Source organism: Aotus nancymaae, unplaced genomic scaffold (genome assembly GCF_030222135.1).
Source record: "Aotus nancymaae isolate 86718 unplaced genomic scaffold, 86718_ANA_hifiasm-v0.15.2.pri h1tg000009l, whole genome shotgun sequence".
Taxonomy (NCBI): domain Eukaryota; kingdom Metazoa; phylum Chordata; class Mammalia; order Primates; family Aotidae; genus Aotus; species Aotus nancymaae.
The window spans coordinates 5,063,725-5,076,106 of record NW_026988420.1 but is presented as its reverse complement, the minus strand read 5'-3'; the positions used below and the strand labels follow the sequence as shown (position 1 = coordinate 5,076,106).

The window sequence follows — 12,382 nt, the reverse complement described above, 5'->3', positions numbered from 1 at the left end:
ATTAGGGTTAGAGTAAAATCAATCTTACCCAGAGCAATTACATTGAAGCTGTTAGCATTTTTATTGCTCTTCTATTGCCATCACAACCAATTAGGCCCACCCTCACAGGACAGTGTATATACTGAATGAATAGAAGACATTACATATAGTAATTTGATTTAGGTAATCTGAAGATTTACCTGAACTGCTGAAGTAGTGACATCAAATTTCTGGAAAATGGCAAATGCTTCTTCAAACAGCTCATGGCTGATGGCAACATTGGCAATATCTGGGGCATCATAATTATCCAAGTGGTTAATATACTCCATATCACATGTACGGTCAGCCTTAATTGCAGTAAGGATAAGGAGGTTTTGCAGATTCCTTTAAGAAAAAAAGGAATATTTAAAATGCAATATTTTAAAAGTTTATTGGACATAAAAAATAACTACTGTGACTAATACAGGGGTTTTAGTCTCAAGAGGTAGGGTGAGAGGAGGGGGTATATTAGAAGAGGGAGAATTGAGGCAACTTTCTCTGATCTTTTTGCTCCTTCCCAAAACTGATGGACATAATTGAAGGCTGAATATAAATAGCCAATGGATCCCTCTGAAAGCATACCTGTGTTCACTGAATACAGAGTTATCAAGGACAATTTTCTCCAGCAGTTCAATGAGTTCATTAGGAAGGTCTGCAGTCTTGAAAGCCTTGACAGTTACTGACACTTCTTTAGGGTCCTGAGTCTCAGACAAAGCTGTTTGTACAACCTACAGAGCATATATGGGACATAAGTACTGAGAATCAGGTTGATTTTTAAATAAGAGTAAGTTGGCCCCTCATTAGACAACTTGAAATAGGCAAAGAAAAGAATGAAGTAGGAAAAAGACATTTAAATTTACACACAGAGGTCTTTCTACACAAATCTACACAATATGTATAATTTTACTCTGTTGAAAAATCAATTATATAATTTCATTTTTTCCCTGATTAAAACATTACCCAGGTTAGCAATCATCATTACCACTTTAACCGCTACACATAATTCAAAATTCAATTACACAGATGTAGAATTATAGTATCAGTAATTCTTCTGATTTTGTCTATTTGCATGCTTTCCTAGATTCTGCAATGACTTCTGCCCCCCTCCTTCCCCTACCCCAAACCTTCCCCCAGGAAGCTTTGTAACTACTTGGGAATGTTCCTTAGAAATGCTTCCTAGAAAAGGAATGAAATATTAATAGCCTTCAACCTATTCTTTTCCAAAATGTTTTATTTATACTTATCTCAGGAGAATTTTAAGAATCATTATAACAACTCTTCAGTTTTTAGAGCTTTTAAAATATGTTTTCAATTTTATTTAGCTATAAAACCACATCTCATTTGTAGTTCTATACTTATTAGTAAGATATAACACTGACCCACATGCTCTTTTGTACTTTCCCTTAGCAATCCTTATCCTTTGCTGACTTATCATTGTCTTGAAAGTTTCCAATCAATTTAGCCACTTCTAAGGTGTAATAATAGCAATCCTTAATGTTTAATTTGTTATTTTCCTTGTAAACTATGGTGAACCAAGAGAGTTTTTTTTTTATTGCATTTTAGGTTTTGGGGTACATGTGAAAAACATGCAAGATTGTTGCATAGGTGCATACGTGGCAGTGTGATTTGCTGCCTTCCTCGCCTTCACCTATATGTGGCATTTCTCCCCATGCTATCCCTCCCCAACTCCCCACCCCCCGCTGTCCCCCCACTCCCCCCCAACAGACCCCAGTGTGTGATGCTCCCCTCCTTGTGTCCATGTGTTCCTATTGTTCAACACCCGTCTATAAGTGAGAACATGCGATGTTTGATTTTGTGTTCTTGTGTCAGTTTGCTGAGAATGATGGTTTCCAGGTTCATCCATGTCCATACAAAGGACGCAAACAGGAAAAATGTGGCACATATACACCATGGAATATTATGCAGCCATCAAAAACAATGAGTTTGCATCCAAGAGAGTTTTATATAATTAAGTCATATCTTTTGGGATGTATTTTATTTTCCTTAATGTATGTAATATAAACACATATTTATACTGACAAATTTACATTTAATTGTACATAATGAATGTAAACTGAATGTATATAAATTTTAATTTTCTTCTACCTTGTATTGCTTTCTCTCATAGTTAAATATGATCCATTTGAGTACATGATGAGGGAAAGTTTATCAGACATGAAAAATAACCACATTAAAAAATCCATTTGAGCATATGATGAGAGAAAAGTTTATCAGACAGAAGTTTATCAGAAAAGATTGCACCCATTGTTAAAAATGTGTAATTTTTACTGATGGCCATAAACACATTGCCAATGTTACCTGGTCAATTAGGGGTATCCTATAAGGATTGCTTTCCAGTAGCATGCTGCCCCGCAATTCTGGATCCTTTCCACATGTCAGGTAGCGAGAAAGACTTTTGAAGAGGGAATTCTCATTGCAAACCTAAAAAAGATATGACAGATTAATTTCAAAGTAAAAAGTAAAAGACGTTTTATAGCATTTTAAAGGTTATTTCTTATCCTTTAAACTCTGCTTATTGTCTTACTGATATTGGATCGATTTTTGGACTTTGATTCATGTACTAGTAATGCACTGTTTTAATTATAGAGGCTTTGGGCCAGGCACAGTGGCTCATGCCTGTAATTCCAGCACTTTGAGAGGCCAAGGTGGGCGGATCACAAGGTCAAGAGATTGAGACTATCCCTGCCAACATGGTGAAACCCCGTCTCTACTAGAAATACAAAAATTAGCTGGGCATGGTGCATGCACCTGTAATCCCAACTGCTCAGGAAGCTGAGGCAGGAGAATCACTTGAACCTGGGATGTGGACGTTGCAGTGAGCCGAGATCGTGCCACTGCATTCTGGCCTGGCAACAGAGTGAAACTGGGTCTCCAAAAAAAAAAAAATTACAGAAGCTTTGTAATATATACTTCAACATATGGTAGGACTAGTCCACCTTTACAGTTTTCAGTGTTTTCCTAGCTGTTCTTTTATGTTTATTTTTCCACACGTATATGCACATATGTGTACATAAGTCAGCATATATACATACATAAATGTAACTATTTCCTAGAAGAAAATACACCTAAGCTCAGATCTTGATTTCTTCTATCTTCAATTTATTTTTTAAAGAGAGTCTTGCTCTGTTGTCCAGGTTGGAGTGCAGTGTTGTAAACATAGCTCACTGCAAACTTGACCTCCTGGGCTCATGATCCTCCCACCTCAGCCTTCTGGGTAGCTGGGAACCAAGTGCATGGCACTTTCCCCAGCTAATCATGTATTTTTTGTAGAGATGGGGGCTTGCTATGTCACCCAGACTGGTTTCAAACTCCTAGGCTCAAGTGATCCTCCTGCCTCAGCCTCCAAAAGTGCTGGGATTTTAGGAGTGAGCCACTCACCTGGCCCAGATCTTGGTTTCTAATATCATGCCCCAGCAAAAGGTGCTCTATATGGGTGAATAAGTAAAGCTCTCCATTTGGTTATATAATAACCAAAATTAGCACTTAATAACATTTTCCAAAAACTGAAACGTTTGAATATTCAACCCTATGGAAAAACACACATCAAGCTTTATTTGGGATTCTAAAATAGTTTGAGCAATAAAGTTCAAGAATAAATTATTCCAGTGCTTTACTGTTTCTCTGAACTTTTAAACATGTAATCTCATTACATCTTCCTAACAACCTAGTGAAGTAAGGTAGCAAAATCCTTATTTTTTAGAAGAAATCATGGAGCTCTTGTTACCCAGGCTGGAGTGCAATGGTGCCATCTCGGCTCACCGCAACCTCCGTCTCCTGGGTTCAGGCAATTCTCCTGCCTCAGTCTCCTGAGCAGCTGGGATTACAGGCATGCGCCACCATGCCCAGCTAATTTTTTGTATTTTTAGTAGAGACAGGGTTTCACCATGTTGACCAGGATGGTCTCGATCTCTTGACCTCGTGATCCACCCGCCTCGGCCTCCCAAAGTGCTGGGATTACAGGCGTGAGCCACCGCGCCCGGCCCAAAATACCTCTTAATTACAGGGCAAGGACTTATCCTGAGTGCAAGACACTTTGCACTATGTCCAGCTGACTATAGTTGATTTACTGAGCTATGCTTCCTCCATTTATGAGTACTTCACCTTTATTTTTTTTAATTAGAATCTTAATAATTGTTTTAAATATTTATAGTGTGTGGGATATTAAAATTCTGATATTAGCTGTGATATTGCCTAAAATGGAATTTGTTCGGTAAATATGTTTTATTTATCTATTAAAATCACAATTTGATTTATTACTTTTCTATACATAGAATTCTACAGAAAATTAAGGAATGTAAAAAGGAGATACTTGCAAATCACAACCCAGGTAAGACTTCTGATAGTGAATTTTTCATTTTTCTTGGTGGTCCTATTCTTAATAAAAATAAAAAGATAAGATGTAAGATTAAAGTAGTTTTTATCTAAAAAGACCAGTTTAAAAATATGTGTAAATTGCATGTGAATATATGTATATACATACATGTAAATTAATTTTTTAAATTTAACTTCATTAACTTGGAATTATGATATATTTAAGAAGGTAGTTGTAGCTAATTTATAATCTCAAACATTATTGTCTGAAAAATATCATTCACTTAATTACAATCCCTAAAATCCTATCTAATATTTTTTTCATAAATAAGAAAAAGATTTTTATATTAGAATGTTGTATGTTTCCTCTACAGTCACATAATAACAAATTGGACTCGTTATACAAATGGCTCTTCTATTTTGTTTTTATAATAAATTGTTTGTATTTAGTAAATAAGTAATTTATAATAGATTGTATTTAGTAAAACAAGTAATTACAGTTGACCATGAATAATGTGGGGGTTAGGGACTCTGATCCCTGTGCAGTTGAAAATCTGAGTATAACTTTTGATTCCCCCAATTTAGCTACTGATAGCCCATCATTGGCCGGAAGCCTTCCTGATAACATAAACAGTTGATCAGCTATTTTGTTAGGCTGCATTGTTATATACTGTGTCCTTACAATAAAGTAAGCTAGAGAAATGAAGCCGTTAGAAAGAAAATTATCAGAAAAAATATGTTGACTTTTCATAAAGCATAAGTAGATCCTGACAAAGGTCTTCATCTTCATCATCCTCAGGTTGATTAGGCTGAGGATGAAGAGGAGAGGTAGCCCTTGCTGTCTCTGGGTTGCAGAGGCAGAAGAAAATCTGCAATAAGTGAACCCCTGCAGTTCAAACCCTTGCTGTTTGAGGGTGAACTGTATTACATATTGATTTGTGTCACTAAGAAAGTAACCATCTTTAGAACCAGGAACTCAGCAATCCCTTTGTGGTACCATAAATAAATGGCAATAAGAACTGTAAAACTGAACCAGCATGCACCCATACAAATAGCAGATTATTTTTTGAAGATAGCTACTGAGCACAGAAGACGGAAAAACAATTTCTTCATGAGAAGCACAAGTTGTGTTACAGATTCTTACACAATTATTATAAAATAATAACTGTGCCTGCACAACTATTATAAAATGGAATTAAGTCCAGTTGAGTTGCAGAAAATTGACCACCTTTTCATTTTTTTTTTTCTAGAAACATTTATATTGTAGAACATATCGTCAATCAACATTCTCTATTTTCTATTCTGGTTAAAATATGATTGCTGCTTATTTCACATTATTTTCTGACATCACTGTTTTATTTATTCCTTTTATGACTTTATTCAATTAGATAGATACAGAAATACAAAAATCTCCAAGTCAAACATAAAGAAAAAGAAAAAAGAAAAACAGATTAGGGAAAGTTATTCTGTGAAATAACCATAGGATTACAGTCATGTATATCATATCAACTTAATAAAAATCTCATATAATTTGTGTCCAGGGTTCCCAGGACTCCCCCTGCAGGTTTGGTGGTTCACAGGACTCAGCAGATAATCATATTCAGATCCCTAGTTTATTACAATGAAAGGGTACGAGCAAAATTAGTAGAGGGGAAAGGTGCATGTGGTCAAATCTGGAGGAAACCAGGCACAAGCCTCCAGGAGTTCTCTCCTATGGAGTTCTAGGGATCTGCTTAATTCCCCCAGCCTCATGTCTTCACAACACATGAGCAGTGATATCTACCAGTATCAGAGTCTCATTGGAGACTAAGTACCCAAGTTTTTTAATGGAGGTGGCTCTCCCTCACATGTACCCAGTTCCAGACTCCCAGAAGGAAAGCAACTGTTCAGAGTAACCACACATTCTATAAACACTTTAGACACGGTGAGCCACTCTTCTATGGGAATGGTGGAAACCCTGCCAATTGTCATTTCCTAAATGCCAGCCAAGGGCCAGCTTTGCATGCAGGCCTTTTCAAGGCTGGCAGTCTCTTGCCTGCTATATGAATTTTTTCCTGCACAACAGTTACAGCCCCAACTTAATTTTTGGTGTTGTTTAAAAATTTCATTTTAATAACAAATAATATTATAAGATAAGGTAATTTGGTACTAGTTTCTGTCATATGATCCATGTTAAGTTGCAATGCTGGTTACTTTTTTGACATTTAGTGACTAACAGCTATTTGTATGTAAGTTACCAAAGCACCATTAGGTAATTATTATCTGTCCTTCTTATCTCATTAACCTTTCAGTAAAATTGTCGAATTAAATAAGCATAATAATTTCTGAGTTAAAATTAGAATAAAGATTGTCTTTTATTTTGATTACATGAATAGTTTTCATATTGTGCTAAATCCCTGTTTAGAATCATTAAGTAAGATAAAATATTCAATCATTTTAATGAATATTTTCTTGGCTAAGCATGCAATTAATTTGTTTTATATGTTTTATATACTTCAATTTGAGAAAAAATGCCCACATGCTGTTACTTTCGATCTTCAATAATCTCTAATTTTTAGGGTCACCGTGTATTGCGTAACTATATCACAATAACGGGTTCGGTGAATACCTTATATTTTAATTTTTGTTCTGGAGATCCTGGGACGCATAGACAGTAAATATATTTTTTCTTTCTTTCTTTATTATTATTATTATTATTTTGAAACAGAATCTTACTCTGTTGCCCAGGCTGGAGTGCAGTGGCACAATCTCAGCTCACTGCAACCTTCACCTCCTGAGTTCAAATGATTCTCCTGCTTCAGCCTCTCGAGTAGCTGGGATTACAGGCACCTGTCACCACGCCCAGATAATTTTTGTATTTTTAGTAGACACAAGGTTTCACCATGTTGGTCGGGCTGGTCTCAAACTCCTGACCTCAGGTGATCCACCCACCTTGGCCTCCCAAAGTGCTGGGATTACAGGTGTGAGCCACCATGCCCAGCCATGAATATCTTTTATAAATCAATAACTTTATTTCTTAGAGCAGTTTTAGGTTCACAGCAAAATTGAGAGGGAGGTACAGAGATTTCTCATGTGTTACATGCCTCCCACACATGTAGCCTCCCCCATTATTAGTGTTTTCCACCAGAGTGGTACATTTGTTACAACTGACGGACCCACATTGACACATTATAATCACTCAAAGTGCATAGTTTACATCAGGCTTCACTCTTGATGCGGTACATTCTGTGAATTTGAACAAATGTATAATGACATGTATCTGTTATTGTAATATTATCAACAGAACAGTTTCACTGCCCTAAAAATTCTCTATACTATGCCTGTTCATCTCTCCCTGTCTCTGTAACAACTCCTGGCAACCACCGATCTTTACTCTGTCTGCATAGTTTTAGTTTTTTCAGAAGAGTCATATAGTTGGAATAATACAATGGATATCTTTTTGAAGTTAAAAAATTAAAGTTCCATTGTAATTGAATGTAGCCATTTAAGATGTTCTTTGTCCTTGCTTTTGCTTTTGTTTTTTATCATTGTAAGATCTGATGACATATGCTTTACATACTTAGGAAACATGCTTTGTACAGATATTTGCCACATAATGAAAAGGGTTGAGGAAAATGACACCGTGCAGTACCACCCAGCACAAACTGGAGCATCTTGCTCTATGAGGTGGTTCCAGATAGACTCTCTAGCAATGGAAGGGGACAAGCTCAAAAGGTTGTACTTTATAAAACTGGAATCACAAAGTCTTTCACACTTAACCTTCAGCTGGAAATAAGACCAGACAGTGAATGCTATAGGTAAATACTTATGGTCCTCACTGATCCTCTTCCTTTCAGGCATGAGTTTGACAACAGTGTGTATTATGATGACATGACTCACTTACAACTAGATTCTTTGTCATGAGGGATGGCAAGAGAGTCACACTGTTTTGATTTATATGAGTTGAAAAGATTATTTTTCTCCTACTGGGAAGAGGGGCAAGCATTGACACATTCTGGTAGCAAGAGGGCATTGATAGTTTTTTTCTATATATTTTTCACATCAAGTAATACCGCCTGGCAGCCTGCCACACCTCCCCAGTGTTTCTTAAGCTTCTTTCTGAATGTGAGGTGTGGTTCTGAGTGAATAAGCTATTGAAGGAGTGACCCTTCAGTGGTTCTTTCTGTGGGAGGTAAAATGGCAGGTTAATTTGGGCCTTGTTAAACATAGGGCAGAGCACATAGCTACAACTAAGTAGATCACGCAGCACCTTCCCCAAAGAGTATTAGCCAGAGTTACACATTGATCTCTTTGAGCTGTTCTCCACTGGCGGCTGGAAAGTCTTTGCAAGGATCCCTGTTTCTGGCCTGATTCCTGTGTTTTGCTGGCTTCTGGTGACAGGTTGTTTTATCCTAAACTGAACAGTTTTAACTGAAGAGCTATAGAGGCTGTGTTGTGTTCAACAGAATAAGTGCAGTAGCTCCCCCTGAACTGTGGGAGATACATTCCAAGACCCCCAGTGAATGCCTGAAACCACAAATAGTACTGAATCACACACTGTTTTTTCCTATATATACGTGTCTATGATAAAGTTTAATTTTTGAATTAGGTACAGTAAAAAAATTAACAGCAATAATAATAAAATATAAAATTATAATAATATGCCGTAATACAAATTATTTGAATGTGGTATCTTAAAATATATTGTATAGTTCTCACCATTTTTCTTGTGATGACGTGAAGTGATACAATGCCTATGTAATGAGGTGAAGTGAGGTGAGTAACGTAGTCCTTGTAATGCAGTGTTAGGCCACTATTCACCCCCTGACTCTAAGTCAGAAAAGAAGATCACCAGCTTTGAGTGATCCTAGATCTTCAGGCCTTAATGATGTTGATGGCTGGGTGCAGGAGGGGACCCAGTTGATGACTAGTGGGTGGGTAGCATATGCAGTGTGGATGCACTGCAGGACGGTTCACATCCTGGGCTGGATAGAGGGGGATAGCTCAAGGTTTCATTGCACTTCTCAGATTGGCACATTAAAACTTATGACTTGTTTATTTCAGGAGTTTTCAATATAATATTTTTGGAATGCACTTGACTATTAGTAGCTGTAACCACAGAAATCAATCTGCAGACATAAAATCTGTTTGGTCTTTTACTCATTTCTTGGTGTATGCTTTTAATATTCAATACATTTATTATTGATTTAAAATGCATTTTATCTTTGTCTTTAATAGAGGCCAGGAGTTATAATGAATCTGCAGACAGGTAGGATTTCACAGATTTAAAAAATTATGTTAATTAAGGAAATATAAATGGAAGAAACTAATATCTGTTGAGTATTGTATTCTGGGCTAGAACCCTGTTATGTGCTATGCATTTATCATCTCATAAAGCCATCACAACATCTGTATTCCTATATCCTACTATTTATTAAATAGGCAACTATGGATTAGAGTGGTTGATTAATTGGCTCATGATCCCATAGTTAACAAAGTAGCTGGCCCACAGTTTGACCATCTGCCTGCCTCGCTTCCAAATTCCTTCTCTTGCTCCTCAGTATAGTTGGATAGAGATCTGTGCAGCACTTCGACCAAGGTATATGTCTTAATCAGATTAAATATCTTAAAACTCTCGTTTAAGGTTATTGTGTATTTTTACCATCAAAGGCTTTAGAGCAGATCTTATTTAGCTTTGGCCGTAGGACTGTAAGTTTTATAAAGGTCAATTTGGACAAGTCTTAGAGAGAAATTATCTGTCTTCCCAGTTTGGTTATCCCTTTAGGCTAGTATTTCTGCCTCCTTCGTAATATTCGGGTTTTTTAGTCTTGTTTCTTATTCCAGGACATTTCTATAATCTTGTTTTGATTTTTTAAAACTTTCTTCTCTGCTTTTCTTGGTGTTTATTTTGTTCTATTATTTTATGAAATTCTGCTGGCTATGTATTCTCAATTTTCCTATAGACAGAATCTAAAACACATAGAATTACAGAATTTTAGGACTCTTAGAACTAATTAAAATACCCTCTAGTATTTTACCTATGTTGAACATTCTGGTCAATTGATACTCTAGATGGAAAACTTGAGACTCAAAGAGATTTGAATACTTCCAATTTTTAGACATAGGAATTGGCAGAAATGATATTTGAATTCATTTTAACACCCAGTATATTTCATTCATTTTTTTAAAATCCCATTTGCTTGTGTTTTAATAATACAAAGGGGGAGAGAGTCTGCTGCACCCAGTGGATAGAATGAGAATGAAATAAGCTGGTGACCCCCGTGGAAGCGGATGAGAATGGAATGAGCAGAGGAAGGCCAAGTTTGAAGAGAAACAACACTGGATTGGATAGAAGTGTGGACTCTTCAGTAAGAGATCAGAATGTTGGGATTTATGATGTTTCATAAAGATAAATTATAAAGATGAAGAACAGAAGATGTTGGGAATTATCTACAAAGTCACAATGAAAGGGAAGGTTCAAGGGAGATCTACACATATTCCTGCTTTTCTTTTCTTGATGTTGTTTAACAAGAACTGACAAATTTGAAGATTCATATTGAAAGGTGCTAAAACATTTTGAGACACTGGGAAAAGTGTCTACAGCAAATAGAAATGTGGTATCATCTACTTCCATCCTGAGTTACAGAGGGGTGGCTTAGAGTTTCTTGAGTACAGAGGGGCTGGAGATTGAACTACGTAGATTTGTGGCCCAGGGCAGGTGTCTCCTCACCTCTGCCTCTTTTCCCAATTCACTGTTGTTTTTCCCATATCCACATAGGCTGGGTCAGGGGCATGATTGGCTGGCAAATCCATCATGGAGTTCAGTTCAGTAATTGATACTGTGTCTATGCTGGGGCAGGTGATGGAAACTGCAGTTAGCTTGTTTTTCAGGAGCAGGGTTATAGAGAGTTTCTACTCTTGTTCATTTGAGGTCATTCTTTTCAGGAATCTGTGCTTTCATAGACAAAAGTTTGGAAGACTGGAGACTTCTGTGGAGTCCTGCAGAACTGAAATCTGGAAGTAGGAGCCCATAGGAAGAAAGGTATTTAGATAGTACTTAGGGAAATAGAGGTACAACTACCAGGACTCTGTTTTTCCAGAAGTCTCTCTCCTTGGGTGTCTGAGTGTCTATGAATGTTTTTAGGAGCTTGCTAGTTTATGTGGACCTGAATAAGGTAGGACCTATAGAGTGAAAATTATGGGATTTTATAATTGTTAATGTTTTAATCTTTCTGGGATGAGTATTGTCAATGAGAACATACACCTTTTTTATTTGACTTTTGTACATTTAGCTTTCACACATTTCAAATATTGCAGGGGATTCCCTGTACTGTTTTAGGGGAAAGAAAAGCAATTGGACCTTCTTCAGTGGTTTTCCTGCTGAGGAATCAAGACTGCCATTTTGAAGTGACACAGATTAGTCTTTTAACCAGAGATAGATCATGGACAAGAGACATTGGATATTTCTACCTTGTTTTAGGTCATCACGTGTCTTCCAGTTTAGGTAACACAGTTATATCATTTATTAATTGAATTTTAAGTTCAACTTTCGGACAGATAATTCATGAGGGGAAATTATTGTCAGGCTCTGCCAATATATTGGCTGTCACTATTTTTTATGGAGCTGAAGGTCAATTTTCATTGAATATTTTATACATTTATACAAGTGGAAGCAGAAATAGGGAAATAAAATCTATGTTTAGAACAGAGGTCATATTTTAATTATATCAAGAAACATTATTTAATATACACATAGCTACCTTTCCCCATATTGTGTTTTTGTTTTTTGGAGGGGGAAGCTGGATAGGAAATAGCAGTTAAAAATTTTTTTAAAGAAATCAGCTTGCTCATTTTCATTGTGTGTTTTTGCTCTAAAGCCTTGACTATGACCTATATGTTGCTTCATTTTAATCAGAAAATGAAGGCTTGACTGTAGCTGCCAAGGTAAAGTGGTCTCTTGTAAAATTAATTTTTTCAGTTTGAATCTGGTTTTGCATGGTATTTACTATTAAAATTTAGCGGTGGTTACCTGTCATTGTTTTATGTTGGTAAT

The 12,382-nt window shown here is 36.5% G+C and overlaps 1 protein-coding gene across 1 annotated transcript in view; it reads right to left on the bottom strand.

The window, feature by feature from the left end:
* Positions 1-12,382, bottom strand: part of LOC105710091 (clathrin heavy chain 1-like) — a 51,860-nt gene that overhangs the window by 32,775 nt on the left and 6,703 nt on the right. Inside the window, 3 exon segments of the mRNA XM_064373446.1 lie at positions 180-363; positions 601-746; positions 2,338-2,460. Of these exon segments, the coding sequence (XP_064229516.1) occupies positions 180-363; positions 601-746; positions 2,338-2,460 (453 nt within the window).